Source organism: the organism of the source record quoted next, assembly GCF_019968985.1.
Source record: "MAG: Porospora cf. gigantea B chromosome Unknown PgB_NODE_605_length_14063_cov_123.615, whole genome shotgun sequence".
In the NCBI taxonomy this organism is placed as follows: domain Eukaryota; phylum Apicomplexa; class Conoidasida; order Eugregarinorida; family Porosporidae; genus Porospora; species Porospora cf. gigantea B.
Window position 1 is genome coordinate 1 of NW_027179144.1, and position 14063 is coordinate 14063.

The 14063-nt window shown below is 56.0% G+C and overlaps 6 protein-coding genes across 10 annotated transcripts; 2 read left to right on the forward strand and 4 right to left on the reverse strand.

Annotated features, from left to right (window-relative positions):
* Positions 1–100: 100 nt before the first annotated feature.
* KVP17_000961 (uncharacterized protein) lies at positions 101–598 on the reverse strand (the record flags this gene model as incomplete). Of its 2 annotated transcripts, XM_068515920.1 has the most annotated exons (2): positions 101–238; positions 269–598. In XM_068515920.1, the coding sequence occupies 2 exons, from the start codon at positions 596–598 to the stop codon at positions 101–103; spliced, it is 468 nt and encodes a 155-aa protein (XP_068372824.1). The 2 variants fall into 2 exon arrangements, with proteins under 2 accessions (XP_068372824.1, XP_068372823.1); XM_068515919.1 differs by having other exon boundaries at positions 101–598.
* Positions 599–641: 43 nt separating this feature from the next.
* Positions 642–3598, reverse strand: KVP17_000960 (uncharacterized protein; the record flags this gene model as incomplete). 2 transcript variants are annotated; one of them, XM_068515917.1, is made up of 3 exons in its annotated part: positions 642–3465; positions 3494–3552; positions 3581–3598. In XM_068515917.1, 3 exons carry the CDS (start codon positions 3596–3598, stop codon positions 642–644), a joined length of 2901 nt encoding a protein of 966 aa, XP_068372821.1. The 2 variants fall into 2 exon arrangements, with proteins under 2 accessions (XP_068372821.1, XP_068372822.1); XM_068515918.1 differs by lacking the exons at positions 3494–3552; positions 3581–3598 and having other exon boundaries at positions 642–3383.
* Positions 3599–4533: 935 nt separating this feature from the next.
* KVP17_000959 (uncharacterized protein) lies at positions 4534–5850 on the forward strand (the record flags this gene model as incomplete). Its single annotated transcript, XM_068515916.1, has 1 exon — positions 4534–5850. One exon carries the CDS (start codon positions 4534–4536, stop codon positions 5848–5850), a length of 1317 nt encoding a protein of 438 aa, XP_068372820.1.
* A 265-nt stretch (positions 5851–6115) lies between these two features.
* Positions 6116–6394, reverse strand: KVP17_000963 (uncharacterized protein; the record flags this gene model as incomplete). The annotated part of the gene is made up of 1 exon (XM_068515923.1): positions 6116–6394. One exon carries the CDS (start codon positions 6392–6394, stop codon positions 6116–6118), a length of 279 nt encoding a protein of 92 aa, XP_068372827.1.
* Positions 6395–6731: 337 nt separating this feature from the next.
* Positions 6732–8379, reverse strand: KVP17_000964 (uncharacterized protein; the record flags this gene model as incomplete). 2 transcript variants are annotated; one of them, XM_068515925.1, is made up of 2 exons in its annotated part: positions 6732–8332; positions 8361–8379. In XM_068515925.1, the coding sequence occupies 2 exons, from the start codon at positions 8377–8379 to the stop codon at positions 6732–6734; spliced, it is 1620 nt and encodes a 539-aa protein (XP_068372829.1). The 2 variants fall into 2 exon arrangements, with proteins under 2 accessions (XP_068372829.1, XP_068372828.1); XM_068515924.1 differs by lacking the exon at positions 8361–8379 and having other exon boundaries at positions 6732–8234.
* Positions 8380–8468: 89 nt separating this feature from the next.
* KVP17_000962 (uncharacterized protein) lies at positions 8469–13837 on the forward strand (the record flags this gene model as incomplete). Of its 2 annotated transcripts, none has more annotated exons than XM_068515921.1 (3): positions 8469–9824; positions 9853–10692; positions 10721–13837. In XM_068515921.1, the coding sequence occupies 3 exons, from the start codon at positions 8469–8471 to the stop codon at positions 13835–13837; spliced, it is 5313 nt and encodes a 1770-aa protein (XP_068372825.1).
* Between the last annotated feature and the right edge of the window lie 226 nt (positions 13838–14063).

The window sequence follows — 14063 nt, forward strand, 5'->3', positions numbered from 1 at the left end:
AGTACCTGCAGAACGTCACCAGCGTCGACCCCGAATGGCTGGCTGAGGACGGTCCAATGTTTTTTTATCTGAAGCGCACAGGCAACCGGTCATAGTGAGGTTACAACGACGTCGTCTTCTTGCCCTTGGGTTCACACTCCATCCATGCGTCTTGAGCCTGGCACGAGCGAAGCGCTACCTTCTTTGAGGACTCCATAAGAGTTCCGCCACACAGGACTTCGTCCATCAGGAACAGCGCCTGTATGTGCCCTTGTGATAGATAGCTCACCTTGTGTGCGTTAAAAATGAGGTCCAGCTCACAAACGTTCCCAAAGTACTTATCCAACAGTTCCACATAATGGTGGATCATCTCGAGGTGCATGAGGGAGTTGTCCTCTGGGTGAGCTAGAACCACGAAGTACAAGCTGGCGTAGCGTTTGTAGATGAGTTTCCACTGCTTGTAATCGACTGTGTTGGTGCAGTGCGCTGGCCTTTCGATGACGGTGGAGGTCAGTTCCTGAATTATATGGTCTCTCTCTTGCACGCCGATGCTGTTGTTGAAGAACCTCACTACACGTGGCTTGCCCTGGCGAGACACTGCAAGGAAAGCCTCGATCATTTATTTGACAGATAACGCGGAATGCCGGTGTTCACTACAAACATCACTCCAACTGGCCTCGGTTCCGAAGTGCTAACCGCCGGCAGCAGCCCTTCAACGCGTCCAGAGCTCGAATGACTTCACGGTCGTCTCGCGACGACAACAACCGCAAATATGACTCAGCGCTCGCGTTCCCCCCCACGAAAATGGAAGCTGGCAGCACACGCAGAGCCTCCAACAACGTTCTTTCAAACACGGCGTCGCCCAGTGCCACGTGGAAGGAGTCGATCGCCCGCGCCACCAGGTCGATGATCTCCCGGGGAGGGTCCAAGGAGACCTTGGTCAGCAGCGCTGAAGTCATCATGGGCGCAGAGGCGGCGAAAAGAGGTCTGACTTGGTCTGAGTACGCCTCGAACAGCTGCTTGGCCCATTCGTCTTCGTGGCGCCGGTACTGGTTCTGCATGTAGTCGTCCTCGATAACGAGTCTGGCGAACTTGTCCATGGACTGGATGACCAGCTTGCTCACATGGTAGTCCTCTGACTGTATGCACGTCTGGATCCCCTGAATCAGGCGTGGCAAATGTGGCGATGCACCGATCGTGACTGGTAGCAGGTCGAATAACTTGCATGTCAGGCCGTAGATATCCTCCACCATCAGCTGTTCTGGGATGCCTCCAATTTCCAGATGTCTCAGAGCAGACTCCACGACCGCGTTGAATGTGGCGTTTAGGGGTTGGGTCATGGTCTCGTCCACGGCGTATTCCACAGCCAGCCACTCTACTGAGTACACGTAGCAGGAATGGAGATGGGCCTGGCAGACGTGCCTCAGGAGTTCGCAATACTGCTGGGCTTCGGACTTGAAAGCCTCAGCACCCAAAACACGCATGCTATGCTTTAGAATTCGGCAGGCCCTTTCCTGAACCGGCTCCTCTTCGCTCCTTTCAGTGATGAGAGTAAAAGCCACCGCTAGTACCTTTCGTTTGATGATTTCAGCCATCCGCGTCACGCGCGTCTCGTCCCCAACTCCGAATCTGTGCCGAGGGTCCAGGTGACCAACAAAATCGGCCACGTAGTCGAGTAAACGAGCTTGGTCATCGGCACCTGCACTCATAGCAGCCAATACCATTCTGGTGACAACCTCGTCTACCAGGCCCACGAACTCTTCATCTGCTCGGACGAGAGACACGGCTTTCCCCAGAGAACGGAGCATGATTGCACAGGCCTCACTCAGCTCCCGAGAGTACACCCAGTGAGAGCACACCTTGTCGACCAGCCCAGGTAGCGCTGGCTGCACAATAGGTGCTACTCGAGGTGACGCAAGCGCCGTGTCCAGGGTGGATGAGCAGTAGTAAGACAACGCTGCAGGCCCGTGCTCCACAGCGGCGAGCAGCTGCCCCATTATGGACGGGAGGACTGCTGAAAAGTCCAGCTGGGGGTTGACACTCTTCAGGATGCTCTCGATGAACTTCGAGACGGTAGAGCGACAGGCAATGTCCAGCTGGTGTTCAGGCCGGTTGCCTGGCAACAACCCCGGGAGGATCTCCAGATCTTCGGCCGCAATCAGATTACCTCGCAGCGACGACATCAGGAAGAGTCGGCCCTCGAGAGCTCTGGGGTTACCTTCCTGGAACTCGGTTCGCAGCGGCTGCACGACAACCTGGTGGAAGACGGCCTCCGAGACTAGCTTATCCAGCACCACCTGCTCCACTATGCACCCTAGATACGACCGGAACTCGCGGAACTCTTCCCAAAGCGTGTTGTCTACTGCACCCGTATCGGATATGATCTCAGTCGGGTACTTCGCTTGGGCCACTACGATTTCCAAAACCTGCGGCAGTAGCTGAGTGAACGCAGCCGCTCCAGCTTCCATCACGTCGAGGTCGCTAGCGCGCTGCACGCTGACCACCCTGCAGTCGACAAAGTCGAGTAGGAGGCTGGCAGCTCGGTTGGTCAGCAGTGTGGAGTTCTCCAGTGAACAGAAGGGGATTCTGAATATGACCAACAGTAGCTCCAAGAGGTCTCGGAATGCCATCTCCTCATGGGACGCGAAGACTAACTCCCACATGTAGGCTTGTGACAGGTTTAGGAATAGTGCGCCCAGCTCCTGAACCATCTCTGCCTCCTCCGCCTCGATGACTTGTAAGAATAGTGGCTTCAGCCGAGAACTAACTTGTTCTAGGATAACGTGGAGCAACGGAAGAAACGACAGCGGCCGCTCAACACCCAACCGCGTCACCACGTTGATCACGGCTAGCGAGCGCTCGTTCACGTCCAGGAAGCACTGCTGAAGGACGCAGGACCGGCGCAGGCTCTCTGGAGGCGGGTCCGTGAAGGCGACCCAGGTAACGAACGCCTCCAGCGCTGCCTCACGCATCTGGGAGTCCGGCGCTGCTGCGAACAACGATTCCAGCCGACTGAGCGCCACTGGCGAGGACTTGTTGAGGAGGGCTCTGTGCCTCTCTCGTTGCTCAGGCGTTGCGAATAGGTCTCTGCGTTCGAAAGACTCTTCAACCAGGATCTTAAGGCACATGGCGCAAACGAAATGTAAGGCCGGATCTTGGAAGGCACTCACGACCTCGTCCACTGGCGAAGTTGTGTCGTCTGGACTCATATTCTGTATCGACAAGACGGCCAACGCTATAGCAAGCTGAATAGCGACAGCCCTCATTTCAGTCTGGACCCCGAATCGTCGCAAGAAGGAAAGCAAGCTATCCTTCAGTAGGTCCCTATCAGCCAGTGGAACCTCATAGAGGTCGAACATGACCTTCACCTTCAGAGTCAGCGCACAGAACTGAACTAATTCCATAGCTCCGGTAGGGTGCTCTAGGACCCCTCGAGACTGAGACCAGGCTGCCGTTGACTGTTGCCATGACTGAAGCCATTGATCGCTGAATTGCCGCGGCTCCAGGCACCTACGCTTGGTGTTTCTCCTCTGGTGACCCGAGCGTGTAGAAGGCGTGCACGACACGAGATAGCTGTGTAAAATAGTCACCTCTACGTTACCTCGCAGCCTGATCGCATCGTGCAGAATGTGGGAATTCTGACCAAAAGAACGTCTATCACCTCAACGAACCTGTCTTTTTCATCTGTGGACAGCCATCGCGAATCCACTTCTTGGGTCTTGGCTGCTCGAGGGATTGCGCTCTCTCGAGAATCGCCACCTCGACCTTCTTGTTTACGATATCTCTCTGTGCGTCGAGTTCCTCAAGGCGACGTCTTCGCGCCCGCAGTATTTCCCGCACATTCGAGTCGACATCCCTTGCTGAAACGCCTTGAAAGAAGCGGTAGATTCCTGACGCCTTTGGCTCCACTAACAGCTCATCCTCCGAACTTGATGACTCCCATTCGCGCGGGAGCCTCTTACAAGGGGCCTTCGTACGTTCTCGGCCTCGCCGTCTGTCAGAAACAGACAGTGAGCTGTTCGAGGAGCTCCTCCTTCGATCTCGGCGTCCGCTAAGCTGTCTTCGCGGGTGGGGTTCGTCACACGACAGGCTGCTGTCGGATCGTTTGATGGCTTGTTTCACAGAGGGCATAGCTGAAGATGTGGAGTTTCGTTCTACATCCACGAGTTTCCGATACGGGTCAGTCCCGCTTCTAGAGACCCACTCACAGAGCTCTGGCTGGAGCCCACATCTTTCCAAGCATGCGTATACATCAGAAAAGCATCTACCAGCGAACCGATTTAGGAGGATCCCCCCGAGCTTCTTCTTAAACTCGGTCAAACTCGCTTCTCGGTGCCAAGTGCCGACTGCTAATCTGAGGGGTCCCGACGTATCGGAGGCAGGTGCTATTACGCCTTCGCCGTGAAGAATCACCCGCATACCATCGACAGAGAGAGCTCTGATGTTTGTACCACTAGGCCCGATGACCGTAGCGATGAGTGCACGGCGGTCGACGAATAACGTCAGCTCTTCGAGTTCAAAGACCCAAGAATTCATCTCTTTATTCATTATTCAATGTTCGTTAGCCTGACTGGGAAATGGACAAGGCTGGCCATCTCTACCGTCACAATCTTTCTGACCTCGTCAGTGTACTACGGATGGCAGCATTACTCCGAAATGTTGCTGAAAGGCGGGGCGTATTCGTGGCTGTGTACTCCTGACAGTCTTGTTGACGGAGAGGCCTACATATGCCTTGAGCAGTTCAATGCCGTAGGCTCACTGTACACCTATGGCTCTAGTTTTGGATTTTTTGGAACCCTCCTCGCTGGTATTCTGTACGACAACGTCGGCCCTCGGTGGTGTGGGATCGTTGGAGAGCTGCTCTTCGTCGTGGGGTACGGGTGCATCGGATTCTCCAGCCCCTCCCTTCGGCTGTACGTCCCAGGATTCATCATGGCTGGTCTCTCTGGCGCCTTCGTCTGTTTCCCCATTTTCGTCCTAAGCGAGACCTGGCCGTCTAAGGCCAAGCTGATCATGGCGCATTCCATGGCCGTGCAGCTGTTTACTAGCTTCGTGTCGCCAGTCATGCTTACAATTCAGAATGCAACTGACTGGTCATTCGCGTTGATTCACAACGGATATGTCTTGTTCTGTGTTCCATTTGCTATTTTGTATTGCATTTGCTTGCCCGTGACGCGCCTAGAGCTCCGGGCGGCGAAGGAAACCAGTTCCGAGGAGAGCAGTGATCCGCCGCTCTCTGGATGGATGGGGTACCTTCGCCTGCTGTTCACCATAGAATGGATTACCTGCCTCCTCTGGTATGTCGTTCAGATCATGACATTTAACGTCTACAACGTGAACCTGAGGTTGATTTCAGGTGATGATGTCGCCACGTTTTTTGGATGGCTGTACCCATTTGAAGGTATAGTCGGCCTGTTGTGGGGATTTTTGAATGTCTATGTCCCCACACTTTTGATCTGTATGATCATGACGGCCATGAACATCACCATGTTGCTTCTAACGTTTACCTCCGTACTGCCCCTCCACTACCTCAGCGCCACCCTCTACGTTTTGTCCAACGCCCACATCTACACCACTAAGTACACGTACATGTCAGAAGTTTTCGATGTGGAGCACTTCGGCAAGTTGTCAGGTTCCATTGGTTTCGCTGCAGGACTTCTCCAACTTTTCAACATCCTCATCGACCGCACCAACCCCGACTATCGAGCACTCCTTGGCGGCTGGGCGGGTGCCTGTGCGATCACTTTCTTTGGCGTTCTCTGGATATTCTACCGGCAGAGCTACCAAGGTATTGACTACAAAGCACAAGCTTCAGTTACAGATACCGAACCTTCACGGTGGAGTTTTACCGCCACGACGTCTACCGTGTAGTGTAATCGAGAGTTTGCATCTGTTACAATTACGCTTCTAAGCAGGAAGTAATCATACAGATTCGAGTTTTCCCTAATTTAGACGCATATGCCTGCCACTGTCGGAAGAGTGCGCATGCCTCAGGATAACCGGGTTCAGGTCACTGGCTCTCTGGAGGCGGAGTCGTGGCGGGAGTCGGGGCCTGGTCCTAGTCGCGTCTCAACCTCCCGCAGCGTCGGTGGCTGCCGATATTGCAACCAGATAGGTCACTTGTCATTTCAGTGCTTCAACAGGCAGAATCTGGTGGCAGCTGCGAGGGGGGAATCCGCCGCTCCTGTGGCAAAGCAAGCCCAGCAGGGCACTGCTGATAGGGAGGCCCGTAGAGCAGGTAGACAAGATCGACGATCTCCATGTCTGAGCCCCGACAACCGTCGTCAAAGGTCTCGAAGCCCCCACAAACAGTACCGTCGTCGAGGATCTCGAAGTCAGAGCCCCGTCCTTGAAACCAACCGTCGTCGAAGGTCTCGAAGCCCCCATAAACAGTACCGTCATCGACGATCTCCATGTAGGAGCCCCGTCCTTGAAACCGACCGTCGTCCCCCCACCCCAAACAAGGAATGTCGTCGACGTCTAACCCCTCCGAAGAAAGAACGTCGTGAAAGGCCTGAAAGAAGTCTATCCCCCAGTCCGAAGAAAGAACGTCGTTATGAAAGGCCTGGAAGAAGTCTATCCCCCAGCCCAAAGAAAGAACGTCGTCGTGAAAGGCCTAGAAGAAGTCAGGAGGACTGTTTGAATTCCCCAGTGCCGAGATGGCCGAAACGTGACAGCTCACATCAGTTGGGGGGCCCAGAACGACCTAGACCAAACCGGTAGTACTGCGCTGGACAAATGAGGGTTCAAGATTATACCTTCATGATCATGGCGGTGACGTCATCGCTGTCGTAGCAGTGCTCGAACATCAAGTCCAGCAACCGCTCCAGCTGCTCGTTCTCGCTCCCTTTGGTTTCCGACCAGTACCGTTGGAGGTCCTTGCTCATGAACACGTCACTCATGTGTGCCCTATAAAACGAGTAATCCCAGGTGGCCATTAGGAACATTCGCCATACCTTCTCCCAATCCCGCAGCTCCTTAATCGGCTTGTACTGAGTGGATAGCATCCCGAGCAACTCTTTGGTGGCGTCCTCGCGCATGTTCCTCTTCTGACTGGCGTAAGCCATACTGTCGTACTTGTGTGTGATGCCATCAGACGTCAATAGAATATACCTAGCGTCACCGACTGGCACGTGGTAGAACCTCAAGACAGGAGTCCTGAGCACAGGGTACACCAGGTCGCACATAGAGGCCGCCAACTGCAGCCCGGCAAGCCTGCTGTCGTACTGAGCGTCTGTGGTGATGCTCCATCTGGAGAACGGGTCCTTCACTTGCAGCTCGTACTCGTTCCGGGGATGCACCCTGGCTTCGGTGGTGCTTGGGTCCTGCAGTGACACGGCTCGTTCAAGGTACTTGGGGTTGTCCATCCCCACGTCTTCGGAAATCGGCTCCAGGCTCACATCGACGTTACTGTCGGATACTCCAGGGAGAGCGCTCCATGGAGTTGCGCGACTCGCCGCTCTGGACACCACCCATGCCGTGGCGTCACCCAGACTCGCTGTCACGCCCTTGCGGGTCCTCCAGATAAAAGCGGCGGCCAAATACACGGAACCTGCCTTGGAGCAGTGATTGTAGTTCGCCGGCACTGAGAGAAAGCCCATAGTCGCTCGGTATAGTGCGTCGTTAAGGACCTTGCCCAGTAGCGGGGTGGACTGTTCCATCTTCCGGTACTGCATGAGAGCGTCCATGGTCTGCATCGCCAGGGGACGCAGCATTCCGTGTGACACCTCCGCGCCTGACTCGCCATGGCCGTCCAATACGAAGAGTACTGAGTACTCCAGCTTCCCCTTGACGAAGGCGTGGAGGTGCTGGTACGCGTCCTGATTCGGGTAGTCGCGCGCGTTTTGCCATGATGCCGCGCTTACCGTGGGTGGGGTCATGGTAGCGTCGCAGTCCGCTTCTATGGGCGCCTCTAGCTGCTTGAGCGAGAAGCAGACCACTGTCTCGGGACTCCGCTCCTCTCGAGATTCGGTTCGAGCGTATGCTTGTGAGGAACGAATGTAGAACCGCATCTCCTCTTCCTCCATGAAGCTGGGCGTCTCTATAATGTCGCTAGTCTGTTTAACGCTTGTAACCTGCTCAATCTCCTCGTCCACTTCGTACTCTTCATCCTCGTCATCCTCGAATTCGTCTCCATCCTCCCCGTCAAAGTCGATCTCGGCAGAATCCTCTGTCTCCACCTTGAAGAGCTCGTCAATTGGGTTCTTAATCGGCGACAGTGCTTCAGGAGGGACCTGTTCTTTATCTGCCTCCATTCTCTCTTCGCGGGGTGGCACGGTTGTGTCGATAGAGTGAGGCCCGATATCAATCTCGTTCGACGCTCGCAACCCCAGAGCAGTGCTTGACCAAAAAACTGCGTAACGAGTCCGAAAGGACCTCACTCAAGATTGCGCCTCGCATGGTGTGCACTTGTTTCGGCACACCGCGAGCGATGCTGTCGACTGTCACAAATGCCCCACGCACACAACGAACTTATTCCTAGTAATCTAATGAACCCTGACCTCATCCGCCAAGTGGCACTACTTCGAGTGTGTCCGGAAATCCAAGTAGCAAGTCTGCCTGCCCCCGACACCACATCTGGTCGGGCGGTGGTCGTCGCTCGCGCCCTACAACGCGCTCTTGCCGGCGAGCGCCCAGCACCTGTCGCGGTGGAGCCACTGCTCTCTCAGATGCCTCTGACTGATTCCGAGAGCCAAGTCGTTAGAATGATCAGCGATTTATCGAAACCGAACGTAGAAACAGCAGTACTCCGTGTGGCCAGCAGACGGCAGGACGGGCTACGAATTGAGGAACTTCTCCAACTCCGCCGCTCAGGTCTGGGTATTTCACTGTTGGAACTGTATCTGCGGGTCATGCATTCAAGAAGCGTCGCAGTCCCCTTTGTTGACCTGCCTGATGTCTGCGTGGGGGAGGATTTTTGCGCAGTGAATCAGCTGTTTGGGCTGGACCTCGCAGAGCCGCGTTTGGCTCGTTGCCTCCTCATGCGCAGACAGAACAGAAGTTCGAAGGGCCCACCGCTGCTTCAGTCCGAGGAGCAGGCTCGTTTGTGGAAGCTCTGCGAGGACGACCTGGGCGATTCTGAAGGCGAGGCTCCGTGCGACGCGCTAAGACGTGTATTCCCGCAAGAGGAGGGCTGGCAGTTTGAGGTTCTCTGCGACAAGGGTCTGCCTCGTAGGCGATTTCGGGCGAGCTGCGTGGTCTCTGACGTGGTCCCGGCTCTGGTGACATTCAGGTGGCAGCATCACACGGCGCTCATTTACCTGGTGTCGAACTTTCCGGAGTTGACATGCATCCCTTGTCGAGAACAGGACCTGTTATACGTGGCGGCGAGGTTCTGTCCTACTTCCAGGATTCAGCTGCTTGCAGCTGGCGCGTCGCTACATGGATGCCCTTGGCGACGCCATCCCACTGAGTCGCTGGTTATCTGCTCCCCAGCACCTTTGGCGTGGGTCTGCCTTCGCGCCTTAGCGAGTGACCCCGACGCCGTTCGCAAAGTGAAGACCATGCTGACATTGCCGGAGTCTATGCACCTCATATTCGACCCCGCGCTGCCTCTGCTGGGGGCGGCGGGAGGCGTCGCCTCGCTGTGTATGAATCTAGATGAGGTGACTCGACAACTAGCTCTGGATAATCTTCCGCAAGGCCCATCGGTGCCCCCTGGGCTGCGTTTCGTCCTCACCGAAACCTTTGAGCCCTTTCCAGACGCGCCTCACGTCAACTTCTGGGCTGCAGCATGGCTCCGCGTGAGGTCTGGTCAGACCCGCATGTCGAGAGAGGACCTCGTATTGAGCTACGTCTTGGAGAGGCCGGCCCCAGACGTAGCTTCTGCGGCACTCGTCCTCAGCGTGGGTACCCAGAGGGTTGGCGAAGCAGGACGTTCTGCGTGTGTTGCTGTGGAACAGCCAAGCGCTATTCGATGTCGCAATACATACATCAAAATCGAATGTGCCGTTCCCTCGGTGGATCTGCAGTGTCGTCCGCCGTCTGCTGAGCCACTGCCCTGGAAGCATTCCGGATCTGTGTGTTCGCATCACAGGCAAGCCGTGTGCCGGTGTGCTGGCGGCACCGAGCGTGGCTCTCGGACACCTCCGAACAGTAGTGTTCAGCCAGAAGCTAAGCAGCCACGAGCAAGCCGACGACCTCGTCAACGCCCTTGTGAATGTATTCCTGCAGGTTGCCTGCCGGTTCAGGTTCCTACCGCAGCTGATTCCATCAGCGTACTTCCAGTTCGAGGCGGCACATAGTGGGCCGGTTGAAGAGCTGTGTGCCTGCATCTTCAACCTTTGGTGCTTGGTGCCGAAGCTTCTCCAGGACCTAGAACCGTCGTGTATCACGGCAGTCAGTCTCCCCTTGTCCGCCCTTGTCTCCGAGTGCTACCTCCTCAATCACAGCTGCAAGGACTGCAGAGAGCGTCTAAGCTTTATGTGGAACGTTCTCCATCAACGCTGCAAGGGGTCCATCATGATCACCAGAGAGGTTCTGTCTCAGATGGAATCCGGGTCTCATGCGCGACGTGTCGCTTTGCAGTGGGCTTGCGCTCCGCCAGACCCCCGAGCCAGCAGTCTGTGCGTGCTCCCCTACCTAGCGGTTTTACTTCGACTGCTAGAGGCCGCGGACGTCTACGGGTCCCCAGAAGCGTTTGCCATCCACACGGAGCCACTTCGTCTCTTTCTCTCCGAGACTCGGCGGCAGTCCACCGTAAGGCCCATCGTCGTGAGTTTTCGGACAATGCCGCATCCAGACTCTGTGCACTATCCTCGAGACACGCATGGGAAGCCCAACGTGCATACTGACCCACGTAGACGCTGTTGCGCTGCCAGAACCGCGGCCTCGGTCTGTGATGGCAGTGGTTCGACACCTAGTGGAGAGCCTGGCACCTGTCCATGATAACTCGGTCCGCAGGGCTTTGCTGGGGTTTCTGCACTCCGTCCGCGACAATAGCGCCTTTGAGGTAGTCTCGCTCAGTCCAGGAGCGCTTGCGCTGGCGCAACGGGCACGAGGGACCTCGCGGGTCGAACCTCCAGCACGTGACGAGTCCCCAGCGGAAGCGGTCGTCCGCGAGCTAGCCGTCTGCCTCCCAGTAGCGGAAGGCGAGCTCGTCTGTGCGCTGGCGACGGCGTTCTCCGGTACATCCAAAAAGTGGGTTGTGGTGACCTGGTGCCTCGTGGCACTCGTCTGTCAGAGACCTGTGGCCGCCGCAGTAGAACGAGCCCGCCAAGCGTGGAAAAGGCTTCCCCCATGCGTCGACGTGGTGGAGATATTTCGATGCTCTAGACTGCTAGTACGCCATGAAGCCTACGCCGACCTCCAGTTTGCGGTTGACGACACGGCTGCAATCGTAAAGGCAGCAGCGCTGTCGGGGGCCTGGGCTGTGGTGTCGTTCCTTCTAAATCAACGGGCGCTCACCCTGTTTCACCGGGCGCAAAAGACACAGCCAGACGTGCAATTGGCGATGCAAGAGTGCATGCAGGGACAAGAAGATGCCTCTTTGCTGATTCGCGCCGAAACTGAGCTGGAGTCTGCGCTGTCCGGAGCGAGTAGCGTGGCCTGCGAGACAACAATGGCCCCTAACTTGATAGCAGAAGTGGAGGAGGCCGCCATGCGTGGATCCAAGTTACACGTGGCGCTGTCGCTTGTGAAGTCTCGAGCTGTGACTCTCTGCGAAACTGACTACGAGTCACAGTGGGTCTTGGCGGGAGCGACCCACCAGTATGCCACCAACAACGTTGGGTGCCTCGACGTCCTTCGACAGGTGTCCCAGCTGGCAAAGCACTCGAATCTACCTCTGCTAGCGATGACCACGGCGGTGCTCGCGGCCAAGGAAGGTGTTGCCACAGCCGATGAAGCAGCAACGGTTGAGTGGGCCTCAGGCCGTGGCGACTTGGGCGTTTTGGAGGCCCAGTTTCGCTTGTATCAGAAACAGGAAGTTCTTGACAGTCCAGGCCTGCTTGGTGAGGAGATATATCACCAGTACGAGCGACAGGCGATAAGCTTAGAGGAGGCGTCAGACAGGCTATGTCAAGTACTGTCCCAAGGAGTCGAGGTTGCCAGTAGGAACATTCACCTTCTGGGCGTAACCTCTGAATCTTCCCGAAAGGACTACGCCGAGTTCGTCGTTCGAAGTCGGCTTGGGACTGTCCTGCTGGACGGCATTTTTACCCAACGTCTGGCTTCCGGCAGCCTCGAGGACATGGCTCGGGTACTAGCGGAGGCCTGCGCCTTCGCCCCCGACGCCTCCAGACCGACGCTAGATGGGTCCAGTCGCCTGCTTCTGATGAAGCTCCTGGCGCTGCTGCAGTCGACAAGTCAGCATCCAGGGTGGGCTACGAGGCTGGTTCCGCATTACCTGAAAGTATCGGCGACTCAGTGGTTTCTGCTGTTTCAGCCACTCGTTGCGTTGGCGCTTAACGAGACGTTGTCGTGTGTGGTGCGCCCATTGCTGTCGCGTTTACTGGCCGAGTATCCACATCAAGCTGTGTGGCATCTCTCCACACTGATTTTATGGGATTCTGAAAAGAATGTGGATCCTGACACTCAAAGGGTGTGGAAGGAAATCGAGAGCGGTGCCGCCACAATTCGCGGAGAGGAGAATCAGCAGCATTTGAACGATTTCAGCGTCGTCGCAACTTTTCTTGCAGAGATTCATCTCGGAGCTCTCGCGGAGTTCCGCCGCTCCAAGACCAGACAGGGAGGCGCTGTTAACACGCATTTGAAGACCACTCTGGACGCCTGTTGCCCGCAGGCCAAGCGTCTGATCAACGCCAACGCCGGAAAGGTGATTGTGCCCACAAGATGTCAGTTGTGTCTCCCGCGGAAGAGTGGCTTCGTCTGGCTGAAGGGCATTCGCGACGAAGTGCTGGTCATCTCCAGTTTGACGAAGCCAGTGAAGGTGGCCTTGCTGGGGTCGGACGGCAAGACTTACCACCGGCTGATCAAATGCGAAGCCGCGGGAGATTTTCGGAAAGATGCTAGGGTAATGGAAATCGCGGCTGTGGTGAATGTGATGCTCAGAGGTGAGACTATATCAGAACCGTTGAACACCTATGGTATCTGGGCGCTGAACAAGACCGTAGGACTGGTGGAGTGGGTGACTGACCTCAAGCCACTCATCGCATTTATCAAGAATCAAAAAGACTCTATCATCGTTCATAACGGCAAAGGCGGGCGTTCCATTGCTCGGAACATCCACCAACTGCGTAAGTTTGCAGTGAAGGTGGCCCCGCAGCTTCCCGCTGCTTTTGCTGACACCTTCGACTCCTCGCTGGACAACTGGGCTGTTGCCCGACGGAATTTCGAGCATACCGTTGCAGCTTGGTCCATGTTCGGCTACCTGCTCGGCCTTGGAGACAGACACATGGGAAACGTCAACATCGACGTTCGGAGTGGCCGATGCATGCATATCGACTTTGACTGTTTGCATGAGAAGGGGAGGCAGCTTTGCGTGTCCGAGGAAGTGCCGTTCCGGCTTACTCGCGAGATGGCCCTCACCATTGGAGTGGCCCGCTGGCCTGCCTTCCAGACCCTATGTGGGCGGATATTAGAGAGGCTACGGCGACGCTCAGAGGAGTTGTCGTGGCTGATGCAGACTGCTTTTGGCGAAGATCTACTGCATCTGACTAACGACAGAGGGGCGTTCCACCTCCACGTTGTGAAGCGCAAGCTTCAAGGGTTCGTGAACTATCACCGTCCTAATCCTCAGCAAGACTACGGTTTAGCAGATAGCGAGTACCGAAAGCGTCTACAGGAGTGGAGCACGCAGGAACGGACACCTGTGCAGCAGGCTTGCCACCTCCTGGATGTCTCTCTGGCGGTCGAGAATCTTTCGCTGATGTACGGTCCATGGCGTCCGCAGTTCTAGGGTTCTATCTCTTAAGCACAGAGGACTGCCAATCATTTGAAGTCACTACAAAACATTGCTACAAACGGACACTAAGCTCGTCGAGGAGGTTTATCACTGGCCTTATTCACTCTCAAGGAGCGGCCGGCGTACTTGCTCTGGTTCCACTTGATCGCTGCCTCGACTCCTTCCGCGTTGTCGAAGTCGATGAAACCACACGATCCATTGCTGATCATGCGAACGTTGT